We start from the raw sequence: 13,802 nt of genomic DNA on the forward strand, positions 1-13,802 counted from the left end.
TCACAGCGGCCCCATCCTCACCGGGGGGGGCTATCCCTGCCGGGCAGAGGAAGCACACGGGGAGGGCAGAATTGGGGTCCCCCCACGGGGCGGCCGCTGTCCCCCTGCCCACGGCGGCAAGCTGAGACGGAGGCCCTCGGGGAGGCACCCACCTCCCCACACCCAGCCCGCCGGCCGAGGCGGGGCAGCCTCCAGCCCCCTCCCCTTTGCTCCCGGGGGACCCCCGCCGGCCCCCCCCGCCCCGCAGCCCCGCGCCGACGGGCGGCGGCGGGCAGGGAGCGCGGCCCGGGGCGGGCGGGAGGCGGGGCGGCGAGGGGGCGGCGGGCCGGGCTCCCCGGGGGAGGCACCGGAAGGCGCCCGGCGCTGATTCATTGCAATAAATTGTTCCCGTCGCGGCGAGGCTCGGTCATCGCCGCCCGAGCCGGAGCCGGAGCCGGGGCTGCAGCCGGAGCCGCAGCGGAGCCACCGCCGGAGCCACAGCCGGAGCTGCCGGGGAGGGAGGATGAAGATGCAAGCCGAGGTGATCCGCGAGGGCGAGCTGGAGAAGCGGAGCGACAGCCTTTTCCAGCTGTGGAAGAAGAAGCTGGTGGTGCTGACCAAGGACAGCCTCAGCCTCTTCCCCGACGGGCACAAGCGGGCCAAGGGCAAGGAGCTGGGCTTCGGCTCCATCCTCAAGGTGGACTGCGTGGAGCGCACGGGCAAGTACATCTACTTCACCATCGTCACCAAGGACCGCAAGGAGATTGACTTTCGGTGCCCGGACCAGAGCTGCTGGAACGCCTCCATCACCATGGCCCTCATCGACTTCCAGAACAAGCGGGCGATCCAGGACTTCAAGAGCCGCCAGGAGATGGAGCAGGCGGCGGGCGCCCAGGAGCGGCGGCTGGCCCGGGCGCCCTGAGCCGCCGCCGCCCGCCCGGCCGGCCCGGCCCCAGGTGAGCTCCTCCGCGGCCCCTAACCCGCTCCTGCTGGGCTTTTAATTTTTTTTTTTTTTTAAATTTTTGTTATTCCCCCTCCCCTCGCCTGCTTTGGGAAATCAGACGGGGACGGGCGGCGGGGATCCCCTGGCACCGCTCGCCCCCTTTTTTTACCGGAGGGACCCCACCGCCGCCGCCTCTCCGGCTCGCTGCCGGCCCGCGAGGTGCCCGGCCGCACCCCGAAACCGGGGCGCGCTGCCCGGCCGCTTCAGCGCGGGAGTTTCGGGGCTCGCTCCCCCTTTGCTGGTGCGGCACTGGGAGTCTCTGGGGGGAGCCGGGCTTAGGCAGGGCGCTGAGAATTGCGGCTATTAGGGAGGAAAGAAGCAGTGGCACTTGGCAGTGCTTTCCGTATGGAATTTGCTAAAAATACGGTATCAGCAAAAATAAATGCTGAACGTGTACTCTCCCTTTAAAGACCCCCTTCTTTTCTACCTCGCTGTCCCGTTCCTTTAACTAACCTGCTTTCTCTTGCTACCTTTAGAGCATACCACTGGATGATAAACCAGATCAAGTGTCTTGGACTGAAATGGGACAGGGTACCAATGAAGGAAAGCGAAGAAGAGAGCTGGAAGCAGCTTGGTTTTCTCCAAGCCCGTTGAGGCTGCTGAGCAAAGAGCCCCGAGCTTTGCCTGAGATGCATTTAAAGAAAAACCAAAGACTTTTGTAAAGGACCTCTAGCGAAGCATCCACGTGTTTTGAGTGGCACAGCTTTGCGAACAATTATCTTCTATTTATGAGACGCAAGGAAGATTCAACACTGACTGGTGGCGTTAAACACAATTTAAATTATTTGTAGTATCTATATTTGTATTTATTTTGATGAATGTCTTTCAGCAGTTACTGGTCTTAATATTGCTTTTGCATTAATATGTCCATTCCAAATAAATTACTTGAAATGTTCACTTTTTATTACTGTACTCTGGGCTGCAGTAACTTTTGTTGACACATGTTTGTGGAGCGGGCAGTGGTGTAGTGGCTTAAAAAGAGTGGGTAAGCTCAGCTTTTTGGTGCCCTGGACTGGGCAGTGGGAGGTGGAGAAAGCCCAGATAACCCATTTGCGTTTGACCTCGTCTCCCAGCCGGGGAGGGAAAGTGTGTTGAGGTCCAGTTCTGGTCAGTGGTGGAAATAGAAAAGCCTACCACATCTTGGATAAGTGCTGCTTTTGAAGTGCCTTCCCATATAACTGAGTAATGGCGGCTACAGAAGGTGCAAGAGCTCCCTGTGACAATAAAATGCTGCTGTCTGCTAATGCCCTGTGTCCTTCCCCCGGCCCCCCTAGCTTAGTGCTGTGCTAAGGCAGAAAACTGGATTCTTGATTTTGGAATAACACGGCACTGACGCTCCATGGGATTCCTCAGCTTTGCAACAAAGCAAGCTGAACTCTTCGCGCTCTCCTCTTCTTCCACTTCTGCAGTCTCTAGATTGAGTTAAATTTCTACACGATAACCGGGAAGAATGGAGACAGTCTTTTTCCGATAGCACCTGGACCAAGAAGCTTGGAGACAAAAAAGCAACTAAGTTTTTTGGGGGTAAAACTACTGAAGTTTTATCTTGTGAGGCTCAGTAACTAACTAACCTGGGCTTCCTCGAGAGCAATGCTGCAGCACATGAGTCAGCTCTGGCAGTCAGGACTATGAGCTTAGCAGGCAAAGTACTCGCTACTAATGCTCCAAACTTGGTAATTTCCTCCTCCCAATATCAGTGCAATTCTTGCAGAAGACTTTGTACCAGAGGAAGTTGCAAAGTATGTAATTACAAGCAGCCTGTAGTAAGAGCAAGAGAGACTCAGTACAAGGGAAAAAAAAAAAAAAACCAAACCAACCCTGGAAGGAGGGTTGGCCCATGTTTCTGGAAGCAGCAGCGAGACGCTGGCACTGCAGCATGCTCCACTGGGGCTTTGCATCTGCCTTGAACGCTGCTGGCAGCTATGCTGCCGCCCGCCAGGCTCGTGCAGAGGCAAGGTTGCACATGATTGAGCTGTGGATGCAGTAAATGTTTGGCCACAGTGTTCGAAAGCTTTTGGCCTTGATTCCCGTCTAGCACAAGAATGCCAGAGGTGCATTTAATGCAGCAAAATAGCACTCAAAAACAGATGTGTTTTACCCCCATTTTCCTTGGTACCATTGCAGGGGGGTGAAATAAAAGGCCAAACCAGAGCAGAGGCACTGGCTCCTGATCCCCTTAGTTTTGGTGAATCCAAGCCTGACAACAGCTGAGGATCTGGAGCTATTGCCTGCAATGACAGCCACTGCTGCAGGGGGAACCCGATAGCTCCTGGGGTCCCGCAGCCGCCAGCTGCTCCAGCACAGCTCCAAGGCCTTTGCAAACTGAGCTGTCCCTTACTCTAGATGCAAATGTTGACAAAAGGCAAGGTATTGTTCAAATGGTTTTATTCCAGGTTTATGGAATCAAAAATAAAACTCAAGAACATCTTTATTTCCATGGAAAAAGTAAGGGGGTTCCTTTCTTGCAGCTGAATTATTGGCTTTTCATCTCTCTCAGTGGGATTTTACTCTTTAAGAGGTAAACAAACAAACCTATATTGACAATTAGCTGTAAATAGCCGAAGGAGGAGACTCCAAAGTATTTGTATAAAACTCCGCCAATGGTGGGGCCCACTGTCCGGGTCAAGGGCTGCACCGAGGCGCAAATCCCAAGCATGGTACCTAGGAGAGATGGCAGAGACATGAAGACGTCAGGGTGAGGGCAAGTCTTGGGATGGGAAAGCAGGGAAGAGCGTGCAGAAGCCCCTTCATCCCTGATGGCATTCTCCTGCAGTAGCAGCAAATCACTTCAAATAATCTCTTGCATTAATTTATACAGGTCCAATTAGGGTTCGTTAAGGCTAAGGACTCCTGGAGGCATGGGGACTAGTTTCCACCACGAGCCAGCTCAGCTCTTTACTGAGCGGTCTGAACGAGTGCAATGCTGCCCAAAAGGCAAGCCGGTGCTCACCGCTGCCTTCCCCGGGTTCCAATGCCTTTGGCCCCAGAAGATGCTTCTGAATGTTGCACTCAACAGGGCTGGTAACTACTGCATGGCATTAGGGATGGAGAGGTAATTTCTAGGGTCGTGTTCAAGACTTCCAAACAAATCACAGATTCTTCCAATATCGTAATTACCTGAGAGGACCACCCTGTTCCACCTCAGCTGCTATTGCCATTTATTCTCTAGTGTGGGACAGAGGAACAGCTCTCGAGGGCTTAGCAGTAGCAAGAGGCTTAGGTCTAACTAGGTCTTTTAAGAATAAATAAATAAAACCACAGATAAAGACTGAACCCCCTTGAGATACTCCCCCACTTCCCCCTTGCAAAAAGAACGGATATTTCAATTTGGATGGAAATGTGAGCCCTTCACCCGGCTGGGCGAGTTCCCCCTCCAGCTCTCCCCATTTGCATCATTAACAGGAACCCGACAGACGGGGAAGTTTGGCAAAGGCAGGGTTTTTTCCATGCGCAGACGGATAGCCAGGACGTCCCATGGGACGCAAAGACAGCCCCCATGCACCTGGTGTGTTCTTTGCCCTGCAGTCTTTGTGCAGAACATCTATCATGCTCAGGGGAGCAGAAAATACCCTCCTGGCCAGAAAATCATTAGCCCCCAACACCAGGACGAAGGGCAAGCTGGCAGCCTAAGCAAGAAATGTGTGCCCCGCTCTGAAATGATGTTTGCAATTATTTTTTTTAATATCAGTATGACTATTTGGGCTATTGGCATCAATTTTCCACCAAGACATGCGTTGAGGCGTTGTTGTCGCACAAGGCCAGCAGTGTCTGGGAAGAGGAGGATGCTGTCCCGCATGCAAGAAGATGTGGAGCCGAGTGCGATATTTAACGTGGGCAGCCAGAGGGAAACGATCCCTGGCTCCAGGAGAGAAGAGGCAGCCAGGTGTTCGCGTAATGCTGGCCAGCGACTGCTGGGCTTTTATCAGCATGCTTAAAATACTTGTGCAATGAGCCCGAGCCGAAGGCGTAGCTGTGCGGAGAGGGAAATCTCCCAGGAAGCGCTACCGAGCGCTCCTCCCGCGCATGGGAACACAAAGGCGATGGGTGGGACCTTGCCTTGACCCTTTGCCAATGGGAACCATCCCACAACCACCAAACTTTCTGGGCAGGTTTTGCAATTATTTTTTCCCCTCTAGGTATCTGAATTAAACTAATTACTATGTACAATTGCCAAACTGGCTCTTATGATTGAGGAGGTGCTTTTTTTCCTTTCTTTCTTTTTTTTTTTCTGGAGCAGAATTCCATCCTCTTAAAAGGCCAGGCTCTCCCTCTGCACTTCTGTAACACGTCGCTGAGAAAGATAATTTCCATTTAATGGGCTTAAATTAGATCCCTCGTGTCAGACGCCCTCGAGCTTTAGGACACTGTAAATCTCGGCTCTGCAGCATGGCCCTAGCTCTGTTGCAAAGCTGCGCATGTGATGGATCTCATTTAAGGCAAGACTTTTAACCAGGACAAGTCACCGCGTCAGCAGAAAAATTCCTGCGTCGCTTTGCGCAGCTCTGCCAACGCACATGCTTACCTTCTTCGTCATGGCTGTCCCACTTTCTGAACCTTCCCTACCATTTTTCTCCCTCCCCAGCTTGTTTCCCCCTTTTCCCACACCTGGCATGACCCATCTCGGCCAGGAGCCCATCATCCCCTCCTGCGCCAGCCCTCCTCTTGTCCCGCAGGTTTCAGGGTTGGGTGCTGGAGGCTCCCCAAGCTGGGCGGTTCCGTCCCTCCTCCCACCCTCCCCTGTGCCAGCGCGCCCGGCCTTCCCTCCTTTCCAGCTCACATCCTGTTGCCGCGCTCAGATGATGGTGCTGGCCCAGATCAGCCTCGCGCCTGCAGGGCAGTCGCGGGGCCCAATTTAATGGTTAGGTCATCACCGCCAGCAGCCGCCTTCAAACCAGCAAAGCCTGAGCTAAGCTGGGGGGTTCAATGCGCTGAGCCCTGCCTGGCTGCAAGCTCTCCTCCTAAGGTTCCATGTCTGACGTGCAAATAAAATCCTGAAACGTGGGCCCATTACGCAGGGAGGCTCTGCTGGGCTTCCTCCCTCCCTCCCTCCCTCCCTCCCTCCCCCCAGGGCGGGGGGCTCTGTGCAGAAACAAGACGTCCATTCTCGGGGAGGGACCGGGTTGACAAGGAGTGCTTGTGCAGATGCAAGTCCCCCTGGGCTCGGGGCTGCCCTCCCACCAGCTTGTGCGCCCAGCTGAACAGCACATGCACGTGGGGCAGAATTTTCCCTTCCTGCCTTTGAAGATGAGGAGAGGGAAAAAAAAATATCAAAGGGAAATGAATGAAATCATTTCCGCTCTCTTCCCTTCAGTGCAAAGCCCCAGCCATAAGCAAAGAGCAAGTGGCAAACTCATCAGCCTCAGTAGGAAGTGACCTCGGATTGGTCCTGAAAGCAGGATGATGGGTGCAAGGGATGGTGCCATCCTACGTCCCACTGTTCCTTTTCTGAGACACCTATTTAAAAGGGAAGGACAAGTGTCTAGCAAGGGCGGAGACGGACACCTGAGCTCAGCCCAACCTCCATCTCCTCGGAAAGCCTCTCCCTGGCCCAAAGAAAAACCTCCACGGGCTCTGCCAGCCCCAGGCTGGCAAAAACATCAGGAAAAGACAGCAGTAAGGCTCAGAAGTGATGTTTCCAAAGGCAAATTCCCGAAGTGTGATTTCCCTGCATTAACTAAAAGTTGTTGCAAGCTAGCGCTCAGGTTTTTGATGCACTGACAGTGAGGCTTTTTCATAAAGCCAGATTTCCATGCTCTTAGAAAAGTGGGGATTTCTGGCGCACCACCAAAATGCTCGCTTTGCAGAGCCGGTCTCGGGCTCGCATAGGAAGGAGCGGCCTTTTAGCTGCTGTACGGGTGGAGCAGCTGTTGCGGGGTGCCACCCACGGCCAGAGACGGATGGCAGGCATTTTAATAGCCGCATTTCTCTGCGAGACGCCCACGCCGTCACTGCCGCAGCTGCTGCAGAGAGGCAGCTCGCCGGGACACGGCTCTGCTGTGTCAGGCATTCCTGCCTTCACCCCGGCCCCTGCCCGGGTGCATCCAAAACAAGCACAAAACCATCAGGTGCCTCTTCCCTTGGAAACGTTGCAAGGAGGAAGCAGAGTTTGAAAGGTGAGGGCCAGGGAAGAGCAGTGGAGACACGGTTTTCCCCCAGCGCCACGATCCTCCGTACCAGCAGCATCCCTCCTCGGTATGCCCAGTTTTGAGCCAGCCGTAACTCTGCAATTTGTAGTAGCACTTGTCATGGCATCAGCCCAGGATGGACAGGCAGAAGAAAGCCCTGGATAGCCCATGGCTCTCCTGACATCCCATGACCCACTCCTGATTCTCCACGCCGCCCCGCAGGCTGCCTCCGTCCTGCCCTGCTGTCCTGCCCTGCCATGCGGAGACCGTCCGTCCCACCGAGGCACAAGCTGACCTAACAACATACGCAAGTGGGGAGCAGGGTGAGGCAACTAAACCCATTTTCCTCTCTAACCAAAGCTTGCCTCCGGGCTTTAAAAGCCAAGCAATGATCCGGTTTTCCTCACAAAGCCCCTTTGAGAAGAGCCTGGATGAATTCCAACTCGGCTGCACATCCCAAAGCTGCTTGGTGCCCTTCCCCCCGTCTCTCCCTCCTCGAATGAACAGCACTCCATCTCATGAAACAGCAGATTTTCTTCCCATCCGAGCGCAGGGGCTGGGACATCCCCAGTCCTCACCTCCCAGGAACTAAGTGGTCCTCCCAGGTAGAAGTATTGCACTCGGAAATCGCGGGCTCCCAGCATTTGTAGGAGATGCAGTGGTCAGGTCTATGAATAAACTACTGAAGTGACATTTAGAAAAGCTCTTCATCCAGAAGCATCTCAAAAGTGCTTTATAAACTTCACTAATGGGCTGTACAAACTATAACTCCCATTCTCAGTAGGGTCTGCACAGAGGTATCTGCTCAGACAGCTTCTAGGGAAGACGAAGGGTGCAGGCTGGCATCCCAGAAAGGCTCAGCTAGAGCAGAGAAACTCTCGGGTACCTGAAGAACACAGCTTGGGGAGCAAACCCTGAAAGAGCTTGAGCAAAAGACACCAAACTGGGTTAACCCAGCTCCATCCTGGGACAAACTCAGCAAGGCTCCCGTGACAATAACGTAGGCATGTTTCCTTTGTCAACGGAAGAAAAAAACCCAGGTATAAAGATTTGTGTGTCTACCGCTGCATTTCAGCCCCCTTGTACAGAGAAATATAGTAACTCTTCGACCGAAACACAGCCAAAACATAGAGAGGGGGGCAATTACTGCATCAGGCAAAACATGTTTCCAAAGAGCGATCCAGAATACCCTCCTGAGATGCCCTGAGTTAAAAGGCATGAATGAACAGCCCCCTCAGTCACGCTCACAGTAGAAAAGCAGATTTTTTTTTTTTCTTGAACATATCTTGGGTTCACCTGGAAAGGAGGGTTTGGGAGAGGCTTCTCTTACTGCGTCAGGCACTGTGGATGCCAGCAGGCACGCAGGACCGGGAGCACTAGGTTGCAGGATGCTTGCTCCATGTTGTTCAAGCTCATCCTGTATTAGCCCCACCGGTCCCCGTTCATCCGCTCTGCTGACACCCACTGCACGCAACTGCCAAGTCAGATTTGCTGGGGAATTGGGCATTCGCCATGAATGTGCCCCAGCGCCCAATAGCAGCTGATGGACCCAAAAACGAGCAAAGACCAGTCTGATCTTTTTTGATTGAGTCTTACCGGTGTCGGAGGAGGGGACGGCCTTGGTGAGGATGCTGTCGGTGATGGTGCCCAGCGTGCTGAAGGCAAACACCAGCGGCACCGCAACGATGCAGTAGTGCCACACGGTCCTCATCAGGGCCTAAGGGACAGGATAAAATGGACCATGGATCATTAGAGAGCACAAGTAGTGACTTTGTGGGAAGAAACAACCTAGAAAACCATCATAAGCCAAACCCATGAATTAGGTAAATTGTGGGAGCCACAACTGATACATGATGGTGCAGCTTTGGCCTTTGCAGGATCTTTCATGGCCCACCATTTGTCTGCAGTGAATTATTCCAAGCATGCAGCGCAAGTAGCAAACGATACCCTACAATCTGGCAGCACGTTTCTCCGGCACTGCTGTGGGTATTTTTAGCGTCTGGGAATTAGTGACGTCCCCGCACCCTTCCCCCCATCTTCTGTCTCTTGTCCAACTCCTGAGGAAACGTTGAACAGCAGATGCATGTGGTGTACTTCAGGAAGCCTCCATTACTTATACAAAACAGCCTAGAGAAGGCATTTCAGTTCATTATCATAAATAATTAAAACTAAACGGAGCTTGTCAAAGTAAATGAGTGAGGTGCATTATGTAACGCCGTACCTTTGGGATTTCTAATCCTGTTCTGTTGCTTCCTTGCTAATAAATTCACCCAATTCAGTAATCTGGAATAGGTCTTCTGGCCATGAGTGCACATTAGCGAGCATAATTAGGGAGAGTAATGATTTTGTTATTGCACATATTCCTAGTGGAGACATCCCTCCAGCTGTTTAATACTGAAACAAAAGCGGTGAAGCTCCCTAAGCCGTGGGGCTAGAGCGGCTCTCGGCTCATTCACAAGCTCTGCTGGTCAAATGAATGGATTTCTCTGGGGCATGGAAAGGAAATTCCCCCTTTCTTGCAAGTCTCCTGCCCTCACCCATGTCTCAAGGTGTGTTATTGCGGCTGGAAAACATTTCTGTTACTGCTTTAGCCAGAAGTTTCATTCTCTGGAGTTCTCTCTCCTAAGATCTGGTCCCTGCCTCTCGGCTACAGAAGATAGAGAAGCCCAGAGACATTGCTCACTAATGACTTGGAAATACTGAGGTTTATTCCTAGCTCCCCTCTAGACTCACACACAGCCAGGTTTCTCTCCTCGGAGGGGTTCTTTGCCTACGTTTTGGTTAAGACCTAGGCACTTCTGATTAAGGAACCAGAGAACAAAGACAGAGGAACAGGTATTTGGTACATAAACATTCAGACAGAGGGAGAATAATTCCTTGCTGGGGCAAATGTCATTGCAGGACAACTTTGCAGAGCTCATAGGAAAAAACAGCTTTAACCCCCCCCTGCCTTGTATGAATTCCCTCATGGGCTGAAGCAAGTGGGCAGAAAAGAGCTGAGCCACGTCTGTGCCTCCTGTAAAACCAGGGGAAATGGCTCCTCGCTCCCCTGGGACTCAGAAAGGATGCAGCCAGGCAGAGCCCAGTCTCTGCTACTCCTCAGCTGGGTAGGAAGCAGTCTTTTTGACCTAGGCAGATCTGAAGGCATTTTGCAGGTGAGAGAGGCAGAACCAGCAGTTTCAGCAGACAGGTTCAAAAAGCAAATGCCTGGGAAACGCAGGCAGCAAGGCAGGACAAGGCACAGCCGTGCCTTCAAAGAGAAAAACTTCCCCGTCGCAACTGCCAAGCCCTCCTACGTCCCTGCCCACGCGCTCCCGGCTTGCATCTGCAGATCAGACACCGGCTCTCCCCTCCTCTCCTTTTCCAGGTGTTATTGCTGAGCTCGCAGCCCACCCCTTCCCTTCTCCCGCTGCCGATTGCTGGGAACATCCTGCAGCCTCTTCCCAGCTGCACCGCCGCCTGTCTGTCTACTGCCGCTGGTGCCCGCCTTCCAAAAACACTTCAGCCCACCTCCCAGCAATATGAAGATGGGTTTCAGAGTGTGTTTTATTAACAGCTAGCTTTTCTCCTCGATTCCACCCTTTGGGGAGGAGATCTGCTTCATTTGGAGGCCAGATGCAGCAAGGGCACAGCGGGCGGGATGCTCCTCTACCGGCGGCTGTGCAGGATTAAAAGCTTCACACATTAATCTCTGCATTTGGGGCCTGCTGCTGTGACGGCACTCATCCCCGCCAAGACGGAAAGCCACCCCAGAAACGGATGTTTTCTCGGCAGCCACTTGAACAGAGCGCTTTTTAATAAGGCGTCCCCGGTGCAGAGGATCGCAGCTGCGTTTGCCTATGAATAGTTCTCGTGGGAAGTCATGGCTGACCCTTGTCCCCAGGCCTGTGCTGTCAGGATGTCCACAGCCCTCCGGGCTTGGTGTAATTGCCAACTCTAAAATGAACTTCCAGCAGCGATTTCCCTTCCCTGCACGGCCTCCGTGAGCCTCCGCGTGCTGGGGCATTAGCCGCTGCAAGCTGTGCCGCCTCGTGTGCCCCTCCACTGCCATTGAGGCTTGCTCTCCTACCTCCAGCCGCCTCCAGCCTTCCCTCTCAGTAAGACCTTGGTGCACAAAAGCCATTTACTCCATGGTTGCTCCTCTGCCTGATTGCCATGGGACTGGGCTTCAGCACAGGGAGCCAGCAGCACCCTGCCCTGCGCCCAGTTAGGGGCTCAGGTCTCCCGATGGGCCAGGTCCACCTTGGTCCCACCTAATTGCTCCCACCCATGACCAAAAAACAACAGCGAGACCTTCAAAGCCCTTCCCAGGCCATGCTCAGGAGCACCAAGCCCTGTACAGATGTCCTGTGCTAAGGTGGCACATCGATGCCAGCCAAAACCACACAACACCAGCCGGGAGGGACCCCTCCTAAGCATCCCACCACCCGGCAGCATCTCCATGAGCCCTGAAATCCCAGAGAGGGGGACCGCGCTCAATCTGCAGAGCCAACCCCTCGTCTGCATCCATCCTCCTTTCCCAGCCTCATCTCGGACAAGCGATTTAGCTTCAGATTAGCAAAGGTGCGTAGGTGCCTCATCTCATCTGTGTAGCTGGGAACCATGAGCCTCAATACCCTCCAGGATTTGGCCCTGACCTCCCCGTGGCTGCGGCGTGGTTGTGGGAACGGCAACCATCCTAACCGCACTGGTGGGAGCACCGGCACCCTGGCAGCAAGGCTCGAGGCCAAGTCCTGCAGGGAATGTTGAAAGGCTGATGCAGCTCAACTGTCCTTTGGGCCCATCGGTGTGCACCCTTCCTCCATCCCCATCACCTGGGCAGATCTGTCGGTTCCCCAAGCATGATTTATCTGAGCAAACACGATTACCGGCAGAGCTGCCTACGTCAACTTGGTTTTCCAATTACCATTTGAGATTGGCATCGACTGTCGCCCATGCAGACACAACCGGCAATGGGTAACATCACTCATCCCAAAACGGAGGAACAAAATTATTCCCTTGCTACCTCCTTCCCCAAATACTCTCAGTTTGGGGAAATTAGGCAAAAATAAAGCCCCAGAAGAAGAGCACCCAACCTCCACTGTCTCGCAGCAGTGTACAACTGCAATGATTTTCCCCCCCCATAATCTTAATTTACTTTCTGGGTAGTTCAGGAAACGCAGTCAATGACAAGACCAAGGGCAGGATTTCTATGTAAATCCCGTGACTCAGGAGGGACTTAACGAGTTTCTGTGCGAGATTAATTTTTTTTTTTAATCCCTGGAACTATTACTCACGCGGCTCTATCGTTATTTGGCACGGTGCTTATGCTGAGCATGGCTCTGTTTGCACAGAGGCCCAGGAGAGCTGGTTTCCCTGCTGAGGACCACCCAGCAAAGCCGGTGGCATTTCAAGGGGCAGAGCTTGCAGCCAGGTCTCACGGAACTTGTGTCGCTGCATTATTAAAAGGCACCATGGATGATTTCACGCCGAGCCTTACCATGCCTAGGCCCACGCCGATGAAGATGAAGACACTGAGCCTGAGCAGGGTGCTCTCCGTGCAGAGGTTAGTGAGTTTTCCAACAACCAAACCCTGGACAACCTGGGAATGAAGCACATGAGCACCATTAAGCCTGATGTATAACAATTTAAACAAGCCCAAATGAGAACTGCTATAGTGCTTCAAGCAAATGAAAGCCAGCAAATAGGTTATTCCTTTGCTTTTTTTGGAGAAAAGGGGACCTCACTGTCATGGTAAATGGCTGGAAGACATGGTCCATTACTTCAAGCATTTTGCATCCTAGGGATAGATCCATCCCATCAGCTGAAAGTCTTTAGTCAGGGCGCACGCCTGAGTTTACCATCACTGCCTACTCACCAGTGGTGATTGAAACTTTCTAAAGACACTTGCAGATACAAATGAATTTTGCTAACTAGCTCATGATGGCTTTGTGAAATACAATTAATACTAAGGTCTTAATTCTTGGCAAGTCCTTCCAAAGAAAAACTGTACATTTGTACGGAGAGGAGGAAAATGCCTCCTTTCCTGTATTTTCTCTTGCCATTATTTTAAACTGTAAGTATACAAATTGCATGGTTCATTGTTTCTAGACAGGAAACAAGTACGACGGAGATGCTAATAGCCAGCCCCAGCAGTACGCACAGACGTGAGGGATGGGGAACTGGTTTTACAGATTTTAAATAAAAACTGGGGGAGAGAAGAAGGGAAGGAGGAGCAAAAAATTTTAAATCCCAGGAAGTATTGGCTTTTCCAACATTTTGCAGAGCAACGATTCCCTCTTTTATTTCTCTGTTCAGCATCTCTCATACTTCAAGTGATGCTGGCCCAAGTGGACACAAGAGGACAGAGGCTGGAAGACATCACTTTGAAAACCCTGACCGACTGTGTTTCAGGGGAGGGACAGATAGGAATCTACCAAGTTTTCCCTGCCTTGAAAGGGTTTGTTTGATCCAAGCGAAAACCCCTCTGACTTGAAAGAAGAGCTCTAGTTCAAAATGCTTTGTTTGGCATGATGGCTTTGTTCTAATGGCAGTCCAGCCTGGAGAAAACCTCGGTGCTCTGCTTGGACCTGGAACGACGCTACGCCACACTTAACCTTGCTGTGTTAGTCCTAAGGGTGAAACTCAAACTCAGCTGAAAGGAAATGAGTGCACAATGAATAAGAAAGTTATTAAAAAGAAAGGAAATGTTAATC

General features: G+C 52.4%; 2 protein-coding genes across 3 annotated transcripts in view; one reads left to right on the plus strand and one right to left on the minus strand.

Moving 5' to 3' along the window:
* The first annotated feature begins 383 nt into the window (after window positions 1–383).
* Window positions 384–1,894, plus strand: PHLDA2 (pleckstrin homology like domain family A member 2). Its single transcript, XM_075502316.1, has 2 exons — window positions 384–935; window positions 1,459–1,894. Exon 1 carries the CDS (start codon window positions 503–505, stop codon window positions 899–901), a length of 399 nt encoding a protein of 132 aa, XP_075358431.1. The 5' UTR covers window positions 384–502; the 3' UTR covers window positions 902–935; window positions 1,459–1,894.
* Window positions 1,895–3,377: 1,483 nt separating this feature from the next.
* Window positions 3,378–13,802, minus strand: part of SLC67A1 (solute carrier family 67 member 1) — a 63,056-nt gene continuing 52,631 nt past the window's right edge. For both annotated transcript variants that reach the window (XM_075501453.1, XM_075501454.1), the window contains exons 8-10: window positions 12,587–12,688; window positions 8,704–8,824; window positions 3,378–3,643 (exon numbers count right to left, since the gene is read on the minus strand). In XM_075501453.1, coding sequence (XP_075357568.1) covers window positions 3,456–3,643; window positions 8,704–8,824; window positions 12,587–12,688 — 411 coding nt within the window. In that variant the 3' untranslated portion in view covers window positions 3,378–3,455. The remainder of the gene's footprint in view (window positions 3,644–8,703; window positions 8,825–12,586; window positions 12,689–13,802) is intronic.

This window comes from Mycteria americana, chromosome 5 (genome assembly GCF_035582795.1).
Source record: "Mycteria americana isolate JAX WOST 10 ecotype Jacksonville Zoo and Gardens chromosome 5, USCA_MyAme_1.0, whole genome shotgun sequence".
NCBI classification, from domain to species: Eukaryota; Metazoa; Chordata; class Aves; order Ciconiiformes; family Ciconiidae; genus Mycteria; species Mycteria americana.

Excerpts from the sequence above, each read along its gene's own strand:
- PHLDA2 (XM_075502316.1), top strand. The coding sequence starts at position 503 with ATGAAGATGCAAGCCGAGGTGATCCGCGAGGGCGAGCTGGAGAAGCGG.